At 35.1% G+C, this 22,512-nt stretch overlaps 1 protein-coding gene across 3 annotated transcripts in view; it reads right to left on the bottom strand.

The window, feature by feature from the left end:
- Positions 1 to 13,125: 13,125 nt before the first annotated feature.
- RASSF9 (Ras association domain family member 9) overlaps positions 13,126 to 22,512 on the bottom strand; it is a 36,834-nt gene continuing 27,447 nt past the window's right edge. For all 3 annotated transcript variants that reach the window (XM_046646644.1, XM_046646643.1, XM_046646642.1), the window contains one exon: positions 13,126 to 18,101. In XM_046646644.1, coding sequence (XP_046502600.1) covers positions 16,841 to 18,085 — 1,245 coding nt within the window. In that variant the 5' untranslated portion in view covers positions 18,086 to 18,101 and the 3' untranslated portion in view covers positions 13,126 to 16,840. The remainder of the gene's footprint in view (positions 18,102 to 22,512) is intronic.

Below are 22,512 nucleotides of genomic sequence, written 5' to 3'. Positions count from 1 at the left end.
CAAGACAATACACTATTATATATAACACCAACTAGATTACTTCTTGACCCAGTTGTGGACCTGCAGCTGGATCAGGTATATATTCGTGTTTCAGTTGTCTACTTGTAATTTGCTATGAGAACACGAGTCAGCCTTTTAGAGCCAGGACTAAAGTTCTCTTGTGAGCAGTGGAACATTTGGCCAAGTTGATTTTTTTTGTATTGCAGATATAATACATGCTCACTGTAGAAAATGTAGAATATATAATTGCGCCAAATGAAAAAAACGGAAACCAATTTCTACACGGGACACATTCATTACTATTCTTATGTATGTTCTTCTAGTTTTTTTCCTTATATATTATATTTACATAAATCAATACATGCATATGCATATTTGGTGCATATTTTGCATGTGTTTGTATCTGCAGTTGCATAGAAAAAAATGTATGGTCAATGACCTATTAATGTTCTTTTTATGAATTCTTATTACTGTAGGATCCTCTATTACTCTACATCTATGAGCATCTTGAAACAAACACTAACCTATTAGCCAATGTTTCCCAGAATGTTTCATAAAATGCTATTTTTGTGGATCTTCTTAGGTGTAACAGAAAAAAAGGAATTCAGTAACCAAATAAGTTTGGGCATACTTGTTACCTTGAGTGAAGCAAGTTATTTGTTGCTATTGTCGTTTGTTATTGTGTACTTTGTTCTTAACACAGATATTCTTGAATCTTTTAACATGCTAATGTTGGCTGTAAATATCCAATTACAGAAAGTAGGATACAATATATCCCAAAATTTCTAGCCAAGGAACTCCTCCATTCCTTTGACTTAAAAGACCTGACTAGTATTTCAATGAACAATTCCTGACCAATGCTTGCATAAAAATATCAGAAACTATTTTCCTTGAATGCTTAGCACGTCATTTCTTTTAGTAGCTTCTACTTAGTGGTCAATGTAGACTAGACTATGAGCCTGCTGCAAATTTTCTAACTTGATAACCTCATGTGCTTCTAAACTCTTTAAATTCAGTGACCGTCCCTCCTCTGACTCTTTAGTCCCCAAGGTATTTCGACATCAATTTCTTCTGCTTAATCTTCAACTCTGAAATGTTTCTTTTATCACCTACTCCATCTACTTCTCTGACTTCTTTACTTGATTGAACAAACTCCCAATTACTAGGCATTGCAGTCTGCATTTCAATGCCTTCTTTCTTCTTTCCCTGCTTTGGCTTTGTTCCAGTTGTAACCAGTTGTAACTCTTCTCTTTTGTTTTTTGCTAAGAAAGATTCACTCTGAGCTAACATCTGTTGCCAAGCTTCATCTTCTTTTTCTTTTCTCTCCAAGGGCCCAGTACATAGTTGTACATTCTAGTTGTAAGTCTTCCTAGTTCTTCTATGTGAGCTGCCACCACAACGTGGCTACTGACACACAAGTGCTGTGGTTCTATGCCCAGGAACCAAACCTGGGCCACTGAAGCAGAGCACATGGAACTGTGGAACTTTAACTGCTAGGCCACCAGGGCTGGCTCTGGAACTCTTGTTAAAGTCATTATAATGAACAGCCAAGGCTTAAGACCTGTGCTCTGCGGATTTTCTTGTAGTTATTAGCAACTAATTTTTCAAATCTAGCAATGTCTCAAAACCCAAAAATCAGAATCTTTACTCTTTTATCTGTTCTTGATTGGACTAAGTCTCAAAGGGTAATTTTATGTATTTTTTGTCTCCTTCCTCAATCATAATCCAAATTTTCAAAGCCTTTTCTACAGATAATATTGCTGAGCGTCTCTCTTATCTTTTCCTCTGTAATCCAACTGCCGCCACCCTTTAGTGCCTCATTGCCTCCTGCCTAGACTTTTCCAATAGCATCTATTCAGTATACCCTTCCAGAATAATTGTCACAAAAAAGTTTAGATCATGTTATTGCAAACTTACTGCCTATTCAAATCAAATACAAGCAAATGCAACATTTATTTATCACTTTTCCCAAGTCTGTTTTCTTTAGCCAGACTAGACTCCTTAGATCTTGTGCTCATTCATTAATCTTATTTCTTTGCTTATTTTTCTCTCTACTGATAACTTTCCAAGTCTCTCATGGTCCAAAATAAGATCCTTGACATCATTCATTTACTCTAACATCTGACTCTGTTATCATGGGAAATTTGCTTATCCTACTTTGGCCTCAGTTTTTTTTTAATCTGTATGGTTGAGATGATATATCTATTTCTCAGAGTTGTAAAATTGAAATGAGATAATGATGGCAAAGTGCCTAGTTAGATATAGATCTTCAAAAATGTTAGGTTCCTTTCCTAACTGATTTTCCCTTCCATATAGGCCTTTTTAAAACTTCTGTCATGCTGCTTTTTATTATAATCATCACTCATATCTTTTATGATTGTATGTCTTGCCTCCTCAGTGAGCTCTTAGAGACTGCACGCTAGTCTTGAATCATACTTCTTTTGTATCTACCACAATATTTAATGTGTATTATATTCATTGTTAGGATCATCAAATATTTGTTGAATGGATTTTACTAAATAAATTATGAAATCTTCTATTGAAGTACAAAGCAAAATCTTGCAAGTTTAAATTGTAATGATTTCATGGGAGCTCCTAATATGTAGATGAAAAAAAGCCACCTAACTTTTGGTTTTTAAAAAGAAAACAGAAAGGAAAGAAAGAGAGAGAGAAAGGGAAAGGAAGAAAGAAAGAGAGAAAGAAAGAAAAAAAGAATTAAAATCTCATTTTTGAAAAACAAGGTGTCTGGCCTGGTGGCATTGTGTGCTCTGCTTCAGTAGCCCAGAGTTTCAGGTTCAGGTCCTGGGGGTGGACCAAGCACCACTCATCAAGCCACGCTGTGGAGGCATCCCACATAAAATAGAGGAAGATTGGCACAGATATTAGCTCAGGGCCAATCTTCCTCACAAAAAAAGAAAAGAAATAAAAAACAAAATTTAAATACAGTTTAGGATGAGATGATGATATAAGACAGCCAGAAAACTACAACATCAATCATATGGTAATGCAGGAAGGGAAATACTCTGATGTGCCCTAATTTCAGCATCTCTAAAATGTAGGTAAATTCTTTTTTTTTTTTTTGAGAAAGATTAGCCCTGAACTAACATCTGCTGCCAATCCTCCCCCTTTTGCTGAGGAAGACTGGCCCTGAGCTAACATCCATGCCCATCTCCCTCTACTTTATACGTGGGGCGCCTACCACAGCATGGCTTGCCAAGCAGTGCCATGTCTGCACCCGGGATCTGAACCAGTGAACCCTGGGCTGCCGAAGTGAAATGCGCACAGTTAACCACTGTGCCACCGGGCGGCACCTATATAAATTCTTTTTTAATTCTCTTCTATGTGAGGTATGGTGGTAGGATAATATTATAAATGGAAATATTTTGAGTAAAATTTCAAAGAACTACCATGTATAAAGTAAGATCATCATTGTATATACTGTAAGTATTGTGTAGATGTGTTTCTTCCCAGATTTATTATATTTGATTTAATCTTTTAATTTCTTATTAGTCATTATTTTACGTTTATGTATTATTCACTATACATGATATAATCTACACTTCCTCCTCCATCTCTCTTGCGGAATATGCTACCTGAAGTTCAGGCCTATCCAAGTTCAGCTTCTTCACGCATCCCCAGCATTGTGTTCATTAAGTTTCAGACTAAAACTCCAGATATCTTTATTACAGTAAACTCCCAATTATCCATGATAATGGGTTCCCGGAAGAGCCTATGTAGACAGATGTGTTGGGAGATTTGTCACCTTGAGTAAACTCTCCCGTGCTGCTCCCTGGGAGTAGCAGAAAATGTAGGGTGAGAGCAACAGGCAGGCTGACTCCTCACAATGACTGAAGCTCCAGAGGGTAGCTCAGTTATTCACAGAGAACTTCTGGAATGTCCCTGTGTCATTCTTCTGTCAAGGATGAAAGAACTGACAAAAGTGAGAGCCTCTAGGAGCAAACATTTGTTGAGTCAACGAGAGGATTTACTTAGTGTGGTTCCAGCAGAGAAGAGGTCTCCTCTCTCACTTCCATCCCAAGCTTGGAGTAAATAAACACACCCACTGAAGAAAGACCGTGGTAGGATAAAGGCTTACCTAAGGAAGCTGTAGTTAGATGGAGACATTTCTACCAGGTGTTCTGTAAAATATATTCATGTAATAAGGCAGCAGACAACAATGAAACATGTTTAAATCAATGCTAAGCAAGGAATAATGTCTCCTTAAAGACTGCCCAATATTTATGGCATCCGGAAACAATCCCTCTACTGTCATTTGGAAACTGCTGCTGATTTTTCTGTAGCAGATACACAGGAAATGTAAACTGTTGGTTGAGATAATGAGAGGGGACGTGGCTTCTAATTGTGCAATTTGTTGTCAAACAACTGATGTAATTTGAATTCAACCAATATTCATGAAATACTTAGCAGTTCTAGGCATTTGTCTAGTGGCTAAAGATGAAAAGATAAACAAGAGGCTGCACCCGTTGCTTTGTTGCTTTAATGGATCTTTAGTGTGAGTTACAGAAGGATTTGATCCCAGGCTTCAGCTCTTCCATGATACTTTTATACCAGTTCTGTTGTTTTTTCCCAAAGAAAGAAAAGGCCCTAAGGTAAATATCCTTAGAATATTAGCATTGGGGCAGCAAGTCTTACAGTAACGCAGAGACTGTGAGGAACCCACTTTCCTAGAGACAACATGTGGAGAGAGAGAGAAAAGAGCACTCTACTGGGAAGTTAAAGCCTGAATCTTAGCAATTCCGTCATTAATTATCTATAAAACTTCAGCTGTCTGGGACTCTATTTACTCTTTTTTAATATGAGAGATTTGGACGACATGAACTTTTAAACTTGTCTCTGACCCCAACAGCAGTAAGAGTACTCTAAAAGAAAGATCGGATTTTTGAGAAATACGTGGATAGCAGACAGTAATGGGACTTCAAGACATTGAATATGAGGATTTGGTAGAGTGGGGAGTCTATGAGATTCTGAGGATTTCATTCTGGATAACCAATGCCTGGGTAACAGTTTTAGAGAAGTTTGTTAACTATTAACTCCTTCAAAAGGCAGGCAACATGAGGACAAAGGAGCAGCCAGGGTGATTCATATATTTGCCAACTGAGCACAGATTGCCTGGGAAAGGTATAGCCAATCTTTTTTTTTCTTTCCCTGACTTGTGGGCTCTTGTTCTGCCCATGTAGAAAAATTCCCCTGGCACAATGCGTGAAAACTCATTACTCATTTAGCATGGAGAGAGCATACACTCTTCAAGCTTCATTTAATTTGTATCTACAAGGAATGATGAATACTAAGCATGGGCTCTAATTATGATTTCAAGATGTTGGGGTAAAGCACAAAGTGGTGACCACCCATGATCCCAGCTAATGATGGTATTAAGTAAAGTAAGGTGGAGACACAGACTCACAGAGCCAGTTTCAGCTGAGCTTCCATGGTGACAGAGGCCCACACAAAATGACACATCACTGCATCAGGCTTTATGCATTTAATTCATATCACATACTCCAATACCATCAGATATGGAAAGTTGCTTATTTGTTTGTTTGTGTATATATGAAAAGTTTGAAATATTTTAAGTTCAAAATAAGTAGATAATTGTATCTTTTCATAGTAATTTGGGAATTCTTCATTCTCAATCATTGTAATTGATATTTTGTTTATAAGGTAATAGTCATGTAATTTTTTTCCCATGGTATTTTTATCACTTGTATCTCCACCATATTGATTGCTAAGACAATCTTTTAAAAATTGTAACATCCAGATAAAAGTCAGATCTGATCTCTTTCCAATTGTATCAAAACCATCATGTAATTCCTTACACGCCAGCGTTCAGGCACAAATTGCCTCCTCTCTAACTCGACAAGTGAAGTAGAGTAAAGGAAGATAGTCAAAGATCCTTTGCTTCTTTTGGAAATTAGGATCTTGACTATGTCATTCTTGCTGTTATCTGTTATCAAATACGTGTTGTCAAATAAAATGTGCTATGCTTGTAATAATGCTCAATAACAGTTTTTGAGGAGTAGAAGAAACCTTAGATGCTATAGAATTTTTAGCCAGCTATTGACTGACTATCAAGTATATTTATTATATCACTTTCTTTTTCTGTTATAACAGGAGTTTAGGTCTAGTCTTCCCATTAAGAATGTCTCAATCATTCTAGATCACTTTGGAGTGTTGGCTGTTATGAGTAGTTCATATGTATATAAAAAGCTGTTTTTCATAACAAATATTTATGAACTTGATCTCTTTATCTTGATAAAAAGCACACTATATAAACAAACTGCACCTTTTTTTCTGCTATAACAATTTCTTAACTTAAATTAAATATTGCTAGCAATTAATTTTTCCTGAAAATCAGTTTTTTGTTTTTGTTTTTGTTTTTTTTTGCTGAGGAAGATTAGCCCTGACCTAACACCTGTGCCAGTCTTCCACTATTTTATATGTGGAGTGCTGTCACAACATGGCTGATGAGTGACGTATGTCCACACCTGGGATTTGAACTTGCAAACCTGGGCCGCCAAAGCAGAGTGCATCAAAATCAACCACCAGGTCAGAGAGCTTGCCCCTAATCAGATGTTTTTAACAAATTATCATTTGGTATCTGAGAGATAGTCTTCATGACACATAAATTATTCATACCAACATCTCTTAGCTTTGACAATTCTGTGCTTTATTCTGAGATACTTGGCAATTTCTACCACCTTTAATTGCACTGTCTGCTCTGCAATAGGCAATCCCTTCATAATGTGTCTCAATGACCAAATACAGTGTAACTTTATCTTGACTTATTAGGTTTTATAAAACTTTTGGTTGTTGCCTTAGGTATAAACATGTGGTCATCCTACAAGCAAGAATGCACACATTGCTTATAAAATGTGTATTATATTTCAGTTCATAGCTCTATTTCTGTCCTCTTTATTCCACACAGAAATTTTTTATTTCATTGCTGGATTGCAGTAAAATATTTTAAGTGAATTTTTATTATGTAGTGTAAATTATATAAATACCTTACTGAAATGGTAATGGGATGAACAGATAAACACTGTAAATGATTCCCAAAAACAGCAAAAGCTACAACATAGCCTACTGTTAAAACTGGTTACACTTAGGTGCTGGCCTGGTGGCGTAGCAGTTAAGTTCACATGCTCCACTTCAGTGGCCCAGGATTTGCAGGTTTGGATCCCGGGCATGGGCCTATACATTGCTTATCATCAAATCAAGCCATGCTGTGGCAGGCATCCCACTTATAAAATAGAGGAAGATGGGCACAGACCTTAGCTCAGGGCTAATCTTTCTCAAAAAAGAAAAAAAAAGAAAGCTGGTGAGCATTTAAATTATTTTGACATAAATGGAATGATGTATGATTCTTTTACTAACATACTAAAAAGTAATAAAATCAAGAAAAATATTGTAGTAATAAAAGTTACCATAATATTAAAAGCACACTCTATGCCAAGTGTGATGCTAGGTATTTTCCGTGTTATATCTCTTACCTTTCAAGCATTCCAAAAAGTCAGATATTATTATCTCAATTTTCCAGTTGAGGAAATTCAGGCACAGAACAGTTGAGTAATTTGAGTAAAATCATACAGGTAACAAGGGCTGGAACCTAAATTTGAACTGAATCTACCTGGCTTCTTGACTGAGAAATGTCTTAGTTATTTTGCAGAAGAAATCACATTTAATTTTAGCTAAGAAAACACAACACTTTTGGACAGATTATTATTCTTAATATGCAAGGCTTCTTAAGGTCATACTTCAGGAAAAGAGTATAAAACACGTCAAGAATGTTTGCAGTACTCATATGACATCAGTAATCCCCACAATAGCCTAATTTCTTCTAATATTTTCACCTCAGATTAAGCACTATCTAGAAATGAGACATTGAAGCTCCTCCCTGGACACCTGCAGTGTGTGGAGCTGCCTTTTAATAAGTTTCTGTTTCTAGATTGCCTTTGGCTTCGGACTCTGGAAACTTTTATTGTCTTTTCAAAGCCATTGACCTCCCAGTCATCTTGAGAACTCTTGCTTTTCACCTCTTTTTATTTTAGCCTGGTAAAGTCTGGAGATACTCACCAGCTCTGCTAGAATTAATAAACCACACTTGAATGCCATTGCTTTAGAATCACTTGGGTAGCTATTTAAAAACACAAAAGTTGGGGCCACAATCCAGATTTCCTCAATCAAATTCTCCAGGGTGAAGTTCAGGAATCTGCATTTTTAATGAGCACTCTTTGTGCTTCTGTTGTGGAGACAGGTTTGGGAACTACTACAGAGTCATGGTGCAGAATGGTCTAAAAGTTAAATCTCCAACCCAGGACATTTTCTTCCCTAGTTGGTCCTACTTTTGAATTCTAAATCCCAGTTAGCATCACCACTCCCCATCCCCAGCGCAACTGCTGTTCCCCTCAGTATTTGACATTTGGGCATTTTATTGGAAGATGACCTCAGGAGTGGGTGGTGTGGGTGGCTGCTGAGAAAGCATCCTTCCTAGTCATCTTTGGGCTTTTTCTCTTTAAGGTAATTTAGTTTTTTGGTCAATGATCTACAATTGAAAAGCGGAAAAACACCTATGTCAAACACTTGCACTAACTAGAGGAGAGTGACTCAAGAAAATTTCACGTACACAAAGGTAATGCTAACAAGCATTTTAAAATCTTAGTTTCAGTTCTGAAAAGGTAGAAAACTTTTTTTCTATTCTCTTGTCTAGGGTATAACAAATGCTTCTTAGAGAGGAAAGAAAAAACTTTAAAAACAGGATTTGGAATGGAAAAACCTTATCTTGAACGTGTATCTATGTGAGCGCTGGTGTATTTCTGCTGAGTGATGGGCAGTTATGATATATACTTTCCAAGATAGTTAAATTATAATGAGGAAAGAATTCATTTACAGGAAGGGAAAGAGGTAGTTTATTTTGAATATAGTATGTAAGCATATTTTACTCAAGGATAGAAATTTCACTTTTCTGTTGTTACTTACAATAATAGTAGTTAACATTTACAGAACAACTCTCATGTTCCAGGCACTGTGCTGGCCCTTTAGTCACACATCTAATTTTATTAACATATTTTGGCAAATACTAGGCGCTAATCTCTGTTAGACACCAGAGCAATATAAAAATAAATAATACAGGTTACTTTCCTCTCCACCTCTATTTCCAGCATAGTTTTCTGTTCTGGAAACACAAATGATGCTCTTTTTTCCTGACCATATATTGTTTAGCTAACATAACCATGACTCTTTTGTCTACCAAGGCCCACCCTAACTCATTTGGAAAGAAATGAGATAAGAGTGAAAATGTTGGGAAAGGCAGAGTGTTGAGTTTTAACTCCCTCTTTGTCAGATAGTGGGCTACTTTAACGCTGTACAGGCTCCTCCAGAGGTAAAATAAACAGAATAGAGCCAAGAACTATAAGCAAATATCTAATATTTGGTAGGCTTGTACCAAATCCACTGAACGAGTTACCTTGCAGAATTTAACCAAACCAAGGACTATAAAGATTATCTAATTTTTAAAATTTTTCTTTTTTAAAAAACTATTTTATAGTTAGGAATATGACACCCTGGGATTCAAATGGTTTGCTTACAGCATTCAGCATTCAGGCTTCCAGCTCCCAGTTAGTAGGTCTTGTCATTAGTCATCACCCTCTAGCTGTTTGGTGTGCACGGAAAGCCTAAAGAGCTTCAGCAAACATGTAGGAGGGTCAGAGGGATGTCAGACACAGGAAACATTGCTAATGTGTTTACAGTGAAAATAGTCTATATTTTAAATGTATTTATGGTGAAAAGAAACATATCACGCCCCAAATTATCACTTTAATACAAAAACTCTTAGCAAAAAATTATGCATTTCCATTTTCATATGAATTTGCTTTTTGGTATGCATGGGTCTTTTTAAACATAGTCGGTCTATATACATTTTCTAATTCCTTTCTTTTAAACTAGATTTCACTATGGCGTGGTCTTACAGGTATCAGTATTTACAAATTTCGTACCCAAATAATACCTCAGAACTTAACTAACAATTCCTCCGTTATTGGTGTTTTAATTAGCTATTATACATAAAGTTAGGATGGATAGCTAAATGCATATGTGTTTTTACAAATTTTGGAATACTTTCTTGTCGTTTATTATGAACAATAGGAGTGCTGATTGAAAGGTGTGAATAATCGAGGGTTGGTGATAGATAGCAATATTTCCAAATTACTTTCCAATGAATTATAAAAATCTCCATAAGTAAATCTAGGTGCCCACGAGGTAAGGTCATTTCATTTACTTTATTTTCAAACCGGGAAGTTCTTCAGTAATCTGATGGTGGGACCAGTACATGGTACCAGCACAAATTCTAACAATGTCAAGCAGTATAAGAACAAAATACTTGGAACCCCAATACAAATCACAGTCATTAAGGATGTACTTGGGAACAGCTACAGCCAGGTCTTTAATCTCTCCCTCTCTCTCTTTTTGCTTTTCTGTCTGGCCATCGTCTGGAGTCACAAGCAGTAACTTTCATAAACAACATTTTCTTTCCTCAGAAGAAGAATTAGTGTTTTAGCCTATTATTAACCATCTTTATAGATAAGAATGGAACAAAACTCAAGGGGAATATGCTTTCCTCGACTGATATTTTTTTGAACTTTAATTTCATCGTAGCAGAAATTACAGAATACTTGTGATGAGATAGCAATTTCAACAATTGATGATTTGAGTAGCACTTCCTGAAGCACCAGTACCTCTGGGAGCACAATAGTAAAGCTGTATAATCCTTGAAATCAGGTTGCGCTGGCTAAATTCCTGGTAAAAGGAGATGGTGTCAACCATTATAAAAATAATCCTAAATTGTGCCCCACCCTTATGTTTACCTCCTTTGTTTTTAGTGGAACGTTCTGTGCATTTGTAGTCAATATAACACACCTATATCATTGCTTCTTCTGTTAATTTTATTTTTAAAAGATAAATGCCATTTTCTTTTAATAATAATTGAACTCCAATATTACTACATTGTTTGCAACCAAAGACAATATTGGCCTCTGGGGGATGCTTAGAAATACGAGAGACAGGGAGAGGGGGCTGGGAAGGGCATTTATGTTAGTCCCAACGTTGAGGAACACTACTGACATTTAGTGGGAGGGATCCAGGGGTGTTAAAAGTTCTGCAATTAATAAGAGGGTCTGGCAAACCAAAATTCTGCGGCCCAAATGCCAGTAGAGCTACTGTTGAGAAACAATGCAGGTTAAGCATTTTTGTAATATCAGCATTAGTTTTGTAGCCTTATAATGTACTAATTTGGCCAACAATCCAGTATTATTAGACATCCTACTTTTTTCTATCTTATGGTCATGGTAACCACAAATATTACTAGCTATACTTCATAGTCTCTGTCCTACACAAATGAGTAGAAATATTTGACTTCTTCACATTCAGATTTCTTTGATCTTAATATTTTTGGTCAGAGAAAGAGTTCTCAGGGGTAAAATGAACTGCCAAATCAACAGAATGGCATAGAAAGTCCAGAAATAGATTCCAAATACATACCAGAGTTTGGTTCACAAAAAAAGGTGTCACTTAAAAATAGTGGGACAAAATTATTTGGTAAGTGATATTGGTAAGTAACTGGTAACTATCAAAAAAAAATATTGTCTCCCTACCATTGTAACAAAATGAATTCCAGATAGTTCAAATGTTTAAAAGTAAAACATAAAACAAATGCAGTATAAACAAGGCATGAGGGAATTTTACTTTTAAAATTAGTTAGCATGTAGAGGGAGGACCTTTTAAAAAATGACAAAAAAAATCCCTCATGAGTTATTAATGAGAGAAATACATAAATTTAAATTCAAAGAAATTTTTAAAAATTTTTTACATTAAAATAAACAAATTAAAAAGACAAACAGCATACACTGTGGGAGGAGGGAGTATATTTCTAACTCAGGTTGTAAAAGGTTAATTTCCATAAAGAATGATTAGCAATGTGTATTAAAATTTGAAAATCCATTTGTCATCATTTGACATAGCATTTCTACATCTGTCAATGTAGCCTCATAGAAGTACATTGAGAGGGTAATGTTGTTTATTGTAATAAATGATTGGAAAGCACCAAAAGACCATTGGGAGCAGACTGGTGAAAAAAATTATGGTAATTGACACAGTGGAACTACCTGCTGCCATCAAACAGAATAATGAATCTCTATATGAATAATACAGGGCCATATATACATTACATATACATTGTGATGTGAACGTTGAGTAAAAAAGACACATGATATTCAAATTATTACTGTTACTATAACTCAAATTATTCAAAACATGTGCACCACAAAAAGTAAGTCTCCCTTCTACCCTATGGCCTAACTATCCAGAGATACTCCTCAGAAATATCCACTGTTAGGTGTCATTTATGAGTTGTTTCAGATATAACCTAGGTATATACAGGTATATATGTACATATGGCTAAGAAAATAGTGTTAACATTTCTATGTGTTGTTACTGGACAGAATGCATAATTGTCTAATAGAGTCATTTTGTCATTTATAGAACAAGCAAATGAATTTCCTTACTTTTCAAATGATTTAGTTAATAAAGACAGTAAAAGTTAAAGGCTTATTTTGAGAAAATAAGGGTAGTGAGAACTGGATAATAGCAAGGAAGATTTACAGTTGGATATTTTTACAGTAAAATGAATTTCCTTCTAGAAAGCAAGATACTAGGCCATAAAACCAGCCATCCAGTATAAGAGTGAGGACATTCTGGGGCTGGCTCCTTGGCCTTGTGTTAAATTTGGCATATTCTGAATCAGTTACACTTGAACTCCACTTTGGTGGCCCAGGCCCAGTTCCCAGGTACAGACCTATACCACTCGTCAGCAGCCACATTGTGGTGGCGACCCACATAAAAAATAGAGGGAGATCGGCAAAGATATCAGCTCAGGGTAAATCTTCCTTAAACAAAAAGGGGAAGATTGGCTACAGATGTTAGCTGTGGGCAAATCTTCCTTAGCAAACAAAAAAAAGAGATGGGATGAAGAATAAATGAGCTACTATTCGCTCCTTTAATTATTGAAAAGTTAGGACATTCACGACAAATTGAAAGAAATATTTATGAAACACAATAAAAAGTTTTGTTAGATTTTATTTGCTATATATTTATAGTATCATGAAATAATACCTGATCTTAAATTGTGTGAATTAATTTCAACTGATATAAAATTTATTTTTAATATAGTCAAGCAACACACCCAGAAAGACAAATAATATCATATGAAAGGGTACAACTACTCCTTTTATTGTTCAGACTCCAGTTACACTTGAACAAGTTATATATACTTTACGTTTCTCACATCAGGTTTATTAAACCAATCAGGTAGCATAAAAAGAAATAGGCTAATATTTTTAAAAAATCTATATCTGAATTTAAAGGTATTCCTTTTCTCACTAGAAAAATACATTTTAAATAAAACAATAATCCTACCTTGAAAAATTATAAAATGCAGCCACAGAAACATATTTTGTCATATAAAGTAGATATTTAAATAAATATAAAAATAAAATTTTAATGGATTAGAATAGCTTCTACGCACTAATGAAGAGCCATTTACTTATTTTTTTGAATTAAAACAGAGAAAATAAAATAGATATTTCCTTTAGAATATTCCAAAGTTATCTTGTGTGTCTACCACTTAAAACCCAACTCTATAAAATATGTTTTTCTTACAAGCATACAATGCAGAGGAAAACACCATAATTTAACTATTGAATTGCTTTTCAAAAGACAACATTTGCATTGCTTTAAATCAGTAACTCTGTGAAATAAAAATAAAATAAAAAATTGATACATTAAAAATTCTTCATCATAACACAGATTTAGTGCTTCCCCAAAGAATTTATAAGTAGAATTACTGTTAATGTTTTAAGTCTGCTAAAATGCACATGTATGTATAAAATACACAAGCATCATTTACCATGTACAGAAACATATTTTTTAAAAGTTTGCAATCTTTTAAAATTTAGCAATTCAATTTAAAAATTGAGTAAGGACAACAAGATTGATTAGAGGGAGTAAGGTTAACAAGACAGATGACAAATTAATAAGACAATCAAATATACATTGGAGGAATGAAGTTAGATAAGTACATAAATAAAAATAAGCTAAGCCAGAATATAAATGCTCCCCTATGAAAAGTACACCTAAAATATTTGTGGATTCAGAGACAAGCTATTACAACTGGTTGAATGGAACAATCAATGTTTCATAGAAGAGATAACACATTAGAAAGAGTGAAAATGGGTAGGATTTCAGTGTAAGGCAGATGGAGGGAAAAGAGACATTCCAAGAGGGAGGATGAACAAGGCACAGTTTGTGAAAATCGAAGTCTTGTTAGAGGAGGAAGAGCAGTCAGCTATTTGGTTTGCTATTCTAGCTGCATACAGCAATTTCACAGCTGACCTGTTAGGTTACTCAAGAATTTACACACACTATTTTAAAGGTTCTAAAGATAATAAACATTAAAGCTTCTATCAATTTCTGTATTTATAATTTGAATTCCCACTTAATTTAATAAAGAATAGCTCGGTATCCAGAGATGAGGGCACTGTATTTTACTATTGTTATTTGTATTAATGTATTATTCTAAACTAGAGGTTCACCATGGTAACTGATGATTTAAGATGGTAATGAATCGAAAGCACAAATGCATTTTATATAACTAAAGAACAAATAGAAATTCTAAAGTGAACTTAAAAATCAATGGTCCTGCTTTCTGATAAGTTATTAACATTATTTACTGTTAAAATATAGAAGAATTGGCCCTTAGAATGCATCACTGTGCTTTACTGTATAAAAGCAGGAGTTAATTCAAAGTTTCTAAAATGAAATTATCTGTCCTGTCCTATTTCTTATCAGAACTTCTTTTGAATTCAGATAATTAATCAAATTATATAGCAGTTATGTTCTTTTCGTTATTTTCTCACTAAAGAGTAATCTAAAGAGATTACTTTCGCTTCAGGAAAACATTACAATTGGTTTATCATTGATGATGATGTTCTGAATTTAATCCCCAATATGAACAAAGAACACGTCAATAGCTTACCATTTTGCTGAATGATTTAATGGAATATTAAGCATTTAAACTTCCCTTTCTCAGATGAGTATATAATTCCTTAGTTTTTAAAAATTAAACCCATGCTTGTTTTATTACTTACTGTTCATCACTGCACTTTCCCTGGAGTGGAAATTCCTATTTTTCTTACCAGCCAACTTCAAATAAGGCCATCAGCAATATCTTGGTGCAAGAAATAATAACATAGATGCTTCCCAAAAGTGAAATACTAAGAAAATTCTAAATATCTTCCCAAAGATTGGTGAAAGTCTGGGAAATGGAGGAATAAAAAAATAGAAATGCAGTTAAAACATGCACTACAGTAAGCATAAGAATGAAAGAGAAGAAGTAAGAAATACTAGGAATCTTAACTGACATTCACATCTTAAAACTAAGTAAAATATTTCTACTTACATGTGCACTGACATACAGGAAAGGTGTCAGGTAAAGAAAAAATAAAACTTCAGCAGTATTCATTTAACAGTACAATAAAATGATAAAATTAATTGTCTTCAATGTGATTATATCACATGTTCACTGGCAAGATGCAAGCAAGGGAGGGAAGGGGAGAAGACAGAGAGGGAGGAAGAAAGAAATTCTTAAGTAAAAACCAAGTAAAACCAAGCATAGTCTGGCACTGTAATGATTATCAGTTAACGTGGGATCTAAGTAATCCATACGGTTTGTTGGATATTTACTATCATGCTCCAGTGTGGGGTAGGGAGTAGAGCTAGTACTTCTTTCAGTTTGCACCTTAGATAATGTACTATTAAGACAATCTGAATTATAACGTAGCAGAATAAAAGGGTTTTGTTCACATGAGTGCCTCTCTGTAAGTTCCAAGACAAAATGCTAATACTTACGGCATATAGAACTCTATTTTACTCACACAAAGGACCCCAAGTTTCATCCCTTCAACTTTTGTGGATAGGGCGTAAACAAACAGAACTATGACCCTGTGATTTTCTCAGTAACCCATACTATACCTTACTCAAAAAATGAACCTGCAGAGCCCGTTGGTTTGATCAGAAGATGGGCACTGTCAGATAGAGAAAGCACATACATATCTCTTAATAATTTTAGGCTTCTTTAGAAAACTTTCTGTCCTTGGTTGCACTTGGCCCTTCCTCATCCACACCCGCACCTGATCCACTGCTGGTATTTCTACATGTCTCATACCTCCTGCCATCCAGGCCTAAACAGGTAGAAGGGTTCAAGAAGTAAGAGAGATGATGCACATTCTAAATACCAATCAGAATAACCAAGAATTGAATTAATACTTTACATTATAGCAGCTGCCATGTACTTTACTGATTTAAAAGTTCCAATGACACATTGTAGAAAAAATATATTACAGCACATTTTAATTTTACTTGTTTGTGTGTATCGTTTCAATACATTGACTGTCTAATATTAAGAATGAGTTTTAAGTTTGTCTAAACCATTTCTCGAAACTATGAGATTCTAATTCCCATCAAATTATTTCTCTGTTATACGCTTGCAAGCTAATTTGTGCTGCAGTCCTAATAAACAGTTCATCCTTTGGACTTGTAATAATTAGGTCACATTGGAAATCTTAAATCAAAAAAAACTTAGAAATTTCTCTAGTTTTTATTAATTCCTTTAACATAATTTACATTTTTTTCAGACTGTAATATTTAAAATAAAGTTTCCTGTTAAATTAAACAAACATGAACAACATTAAGGTAGGTCAGAAAGAAGCCATTCCAATTATGTTGACAAAAGCACCATGTCTGCTACAGTTGTTTCTGAGTCCTGACTGTGGTTAGAGCTGATGCCAGTGTCCGAGTCTGTGTCATTTGTATACACATTAAATACTCTTTGAGTAAAGGGACGAACCTCCCCACTGCTGTTGGGGACCTCAGATTCCTTCCCTCTGTTTTCCTTTAGCTGGCATCCATCTTTGTTGTTCATATGAAGTGAACTGAATTCCTTGGCCAGGAGTTCATATTCTTTTGCTTTCATCTGAAGCAATGAGTCACTGTATTTAATCTCTTTCTGGATGCCACTCAAGTGAGAGTGGATTTTCAAACCTGCTTTCATGCTTTTCTCCAAATCACACTTAACACTTTCTAAATTAAGGCTTTCAAGTTCACTTGCAGCTGCCCCTTCTGCGTCTTCATTTATCTCAGTGCAAACACTTCTTACCTCTTTCTCTATTTCAGCAGAGAGCTTGTCAATGAGCATTCTGTAATATGTTAGTCGTTCTTCCAGCTGTACAATTCCATCACTTGCACCCAGGTCCTCCAAGATCTGGTTTTCATCATACTGCAAGCCCAGCTTTTGTTCAACTTCACTGAAACTGGGCATTAAATAAGCATCCTGGACATAATTTTCTCCATCATTTTCTACCCGATCAAGGTGGAACTTCGCTTCACACTTTTCAATTTCCAGATCCAGCTCTTTCATTCTCTTGACTTGCTGATGAATAGTATGATCCTGGGAAATAATCAGATGAACCAATGTCTCCATACTATCTCGATCCTGGGAAACTGTGTCCTGCTTAATTTTAGCCAGTTTCCGGAAAGTTTTTCTGACGATTCTCTTTTGCTTTTCTGGTGGTAATGTCTTCATGTAATTTGCTGGGCTGAGCTCCCATAGCTTTTCCGTGTTTTGCACTAATTTGGCTTCAGCTGTCCGCCACAAGGGAACTGGAAGAAAAGCATCTGCTTTGACCAAAACAAATTGCATGTTGGGCTGCTCATCTCCCCATGCTTTCCAAAGCTTCAGGATTCTAGTTAGTGGAGGAAGGACCCGTTCTGAGCCTCTCCACTTTTCTATGATGCAGTAGTCACTGGGCTTCCCCAGAAGAAATCGTTTCTCTCCAAATGCGGTCTCATGTTCCTCAAGTAAAGCCTGGATGACATCAGCAGAGGTGGTGCGTTTAGTTAAGCCACAGACAATCTTCTCTTCCTGGCAAACCCAAACCACAATTTCCTTCTCTTCTGAATCCATGTCTTTAGTTGGAGATCTGAAAGAAAAACAAAGTACATTATATTTCTGTCATCACCTGTGTAAACTCAGAAAGATGGTTTAACTTTAATACCCTTTCTAGATTTTACCCTTAATAAGAGATGCATCTTGAGGTTGAGACCACATAAGAATCAGAAGTTTTACTGCAAGAAAAAACTTTTAAAACCATGAAAAATATCTTAATTTCCTTTTATTTCCTTGTGGGCTCCAGAAGAGTAAATTGTCATCAAAGACAACTGAGGCTATTTAAGTTTACCTTTAGAAGGCAGTCATAATGTAACTACAATGAGAACTGCTAGAGTTAAGACAATAATCAAAGCAGAGATGAATAAAAGGAGATAGCATAAGACTATTTTTGCTGGAGTCTTAGGACTAGAGAAGGACCATGGAAGCATAAGCAGAAATGGTAGGGTGATCTTGGAGTCGTAGAGTTGAAAATAGTCCATTATTGAAAATAGTGATCGTTTCATTCAACAAATGTTTATTGTATGCCAACCATGTGCCAGATATGCCTGAAGATTCTAAAGATACAGCAATAAAGAGACAGGGACACAGACACAAATGTGTAATCAATACAATATCAGACAGTGGTAATTCCTGGGAAGAAAATTAAACTAGATGAAGAAATAGAGAATGACTTGGAAGAAGGAGAGGTCTTTTTCATTTAGAGTGCTTAGGAGAGACTTCTCTAAGAAGGTGACATTTGAATAGGGACAAAAATATGAGAAAGAGGCAGTCAGAGACATAAGGGAAGAATTCCAAGAAGAGTGAACAGAGGTTCAAAGGTCATGAATTAGGTTCAAGGGACAGAAAGAACGTGAACATGGCTGGAGGCTGAGGACAGCGGAGTTGCAGGTTTGTGTTGGCTGGAGGGAGAGGTTAAATGATAGGCGATGAGCCCTGCAGGCCATGATAAGATATTTGGATTTTGTGCTAGGTTTACTAGGAAGCCATGGGAAAGTTTCAAGCAGAGGAGGGATATGATCTAATTTATGCTTTAAATATATCTGGCTTCTGTTTATGGAACAGACTATAAAAAAGGTAAGAGTAGAGGCAGGAAGCCTTTGCGGATGAGGTCTCAGGAAGACGAGGACCGCCTGAACTGGAGTTTTGGCAGCAGAGATGTTACGAAGTGGTCAGAGTTGGTATATAGTTTTCAAGTAAGGACTTGATAGTAATTTCCTTTGTCGTACAGTGGGACAGAGAAAAAAAATCCAACAATTTTTCTGGAAGAAAAAAAGACACAGGTCATAAAAGAAACAAGGAAGTTCCATGATTTCCAGGCCACATCTACTGAAGAAATTTTACGATCATATTTACCATCATGACTATAAATCACATTGATTGTGTCTTTCATAATATCTCTATAAAAGAAGGTGAAGAAACAAATGACATGAAATGAATAGTAATCCAGTATGATTTATGATTATGATTTAGACATAAGATTTTTGAGTAGTAATTGGCTTGATGTGGAAGTTAAGTTAAAGTCATTTATCATTTCATTTACATAGCACACTCAAAGCATATGAAAACAAGAGAAACATACCGAAGAAATTTTCCCCAGCTTCTACGATCTTTTAACACTTAGAATTTATAGTGTTTGTGTTTCAGTAGCAATAGCAATTAACATAACATTTATTATACTCATAATATTATTATTGACTCTCTTGAGGTCATAAAGTGACTACTAAAGGTGAAAGAATAAATCAGCGACACCAAATAACATAAAAGATTAGCCCTAGTTCCTAACAAACAGCACCCAATAAAATTTAAATATTCAACTGTACTAAGTAAAATTTTATAAGTGATTATTCAAAAAGTCATATTGACTTATGCTTGTTCTGTTATAAAATATTTTACATTTAATGACAGTATTGAATACTGTGATATTTTTAAATACATATGATATTTGACAATACTTACAGTTCATAATTTGATAATTCTAAGCAGCAATAAAGAAGGTTAGAATTTAGGGTAACAAAATTATTTTCATATTCCAATTAGTAGAGAAATAATACACAAATATATTCTAAAAAAAACAAGTTCTCAAAGTAACTGATACTAACTACTGTCTATACAGCACAAATTACCTCCAAATTAACCCTCATCATGATGTTTTCATCGTGTATATAAAATACTCAAAATTAATATAAACTTTTTTACACTGTGTAGTATACTTATTAACTTGGGTAAGTTGAAAATGAGGAAACCATACTCTATGCACTTACTGTATGTTAAATTACAACTAATTTCAATATGTTTTTTTAATAAATAATGGTAACAATAACAAAATTGAGTAATTGTCATAATTATCAACCTTATGAGATAAAGCCAACAGCTACTACGTTAAAACTAAGGACATGTTTACTTTAATTTATTTTTTAGTGTTTAGGGTTAAACGCTAAAAAAAATCATCACATATGAGAAAATTAATGCCTCTATTAATAACCTCACAATATGACTGGTTCCAAACCATTTTGCTTTTTTTAAAGATTGGCCCTGAGCTAACATCTATTGCCAATCTTCCTTTTTTATCCTTCTTCTTCTTCCCAAACCCCCCAGTACATAGCTGTATATTCTAGCTGCAGGGCGCCCTTCTAGTTCTGCTATGTGGGATGGCGCTTCAGCATGGCTTGATAAATGGTGCTAGGTCTGCGTCCAGGATCCGAACCAGTGAAACCCTGTGCTGCCAAAGCAGAGTATGCGAACTTAACCACTTGACCATGGGGCCAGCCCCTTAAATCTTTTTCTTTTCCTTTTTTTAAAATTTTTTTAAAAAATTGGCACCTCAGCTAACTGTTGCCAATCTTGTGCTTTTTTTTTTCCTGATTTTGTCCCCAAATCCCCCAAGTACATAGTTGCATATTTTACTTATGGGTCCTTCTATCTGTGGCATGTGGGATACCACCTCAGCATGGCCTGATGAGCAGTGCCATGTCCATGCCCAGGATCCGAACTGGTGAAACACTGGGCCACAGAAGCGGAGCATGCGAACTTAACCACACGGTCATGGAGCCGGCCCCAATCTTTTTCTTTTTAAGTCTGGCCTAAACATCCTTGTATTTTCTTGGGTCACTTCTTTCTAAATATTTGGGGGAATTACAACCATCATTTAAAACAGATAATTTTAAAAAATTCTGGCACTTGACTGAACAAGCTTAAAAGTAATGACCATCCATTACTGAACTTAACCAATAAATCTTCCATATCTAGCATAAACTTCATCACATTTAAATTCTACTTTGTAGCAAGCTTAGGATTTTGAGCATTGTATTTATTTGTAAGGCTCTTATTGAGTTTCTATTGAGTCATTCAACAAATACCTGCTGAGCACCTCCTCCATGGTTGACACTGTCATGGAAATGTGGATGATAAAAAGTCACGTACAATTTATAACACGATATCCCTGGCTCATCGTGGGAAGCAGTGCTAGGGGAACACTTTAGTGTCAGTTCTAGTGCTAAATTTCTTATTACATTAGTGGTCCCCAAATGCTAGAGTGATGACCCCAGCATCAGTTCATTTAAACAACAAAAAGAATATTCAAAGAAAAGATAGAAAAAGGATGAAAAATAAATATTCATCAAAATTAAATCAACTTAAGAATCTTAAATAGTGAATACTTTTTAGAAATAATTGTTTTCATTTGGTCACAGATCCATATAAACACTAGAACTGAGACTAAATAAAATGTTCCCTTCCCTACCTTTGGAAACACCATCTAGCATAAGTAAGGACATCTACAAACACATATTCAACAAAAGGTTAAAAATATAAACTTAGACTAGATAAATTTGTCTGTTGTGTAACACAATGTAATAAACTTCTTACCTAATGTAACAAACTTCTTACCTAATAATTCAAATCTAGTAGCTGAGACACATATCTCCAATTCTAATGCAGCAAAATAATAATAAATACGTCCATTGCAAGCCTAAGAGTGCTGTCTGTTTTGTTTTGCTTTGCTTTTGTTTATGTTTGTTGGGGGGAAGGGATAAAAATTTTACTGGATCTTCAACTACCCAGAGAACATACTATAAGCACAGAAAAACTGAAAAATTATAGGGTTTTAATTTATAAAACCTCATAGCTCAATAATTCATTGCCACTTTCTATTTTTATTACAGTGTTTTAGATCCATTTATAACACCTCATTGTCAATCTGATTAACATTACTTCTTTTCTTTTTCTTTTCAGCTCACCATATATTGCCCTTGTTCATTCAATGTTACTTTATAACACAAATTAAAATTTTTTCCTGTGTATTGGAAATATGTTTGTTGATATTTACTATTTTCAATCTAACAAAGTTATTTTTATTTTAGATGTTTCTTGGTTTGCAGCATCCTTGATTTTAAAAACTCACATGTGTTGTAGTTACCAATATCATGCTCATTTTACAAACGAGG

This window comes from Equus quagga, chromosome 19 (assembly GCF_021613505.1).
Source record: "Equus quagga isolate Etosha38 chromosome 19, UCLA_HA_Equagga_1.0, whole genome shotgun sequence".
Classification (NCBI taxonomy): domain Eukaryota; kingdom Metazoa; phylum Chordata; class Mammalia; order Perissodactyla; family Equidae; genus Equus; species Equus quagga.
The sequence above is the reverse complement of the archived record's forward strand: the minus strand, read 5'-3'. Positions and strand labels throughout refer to the sequence as shown.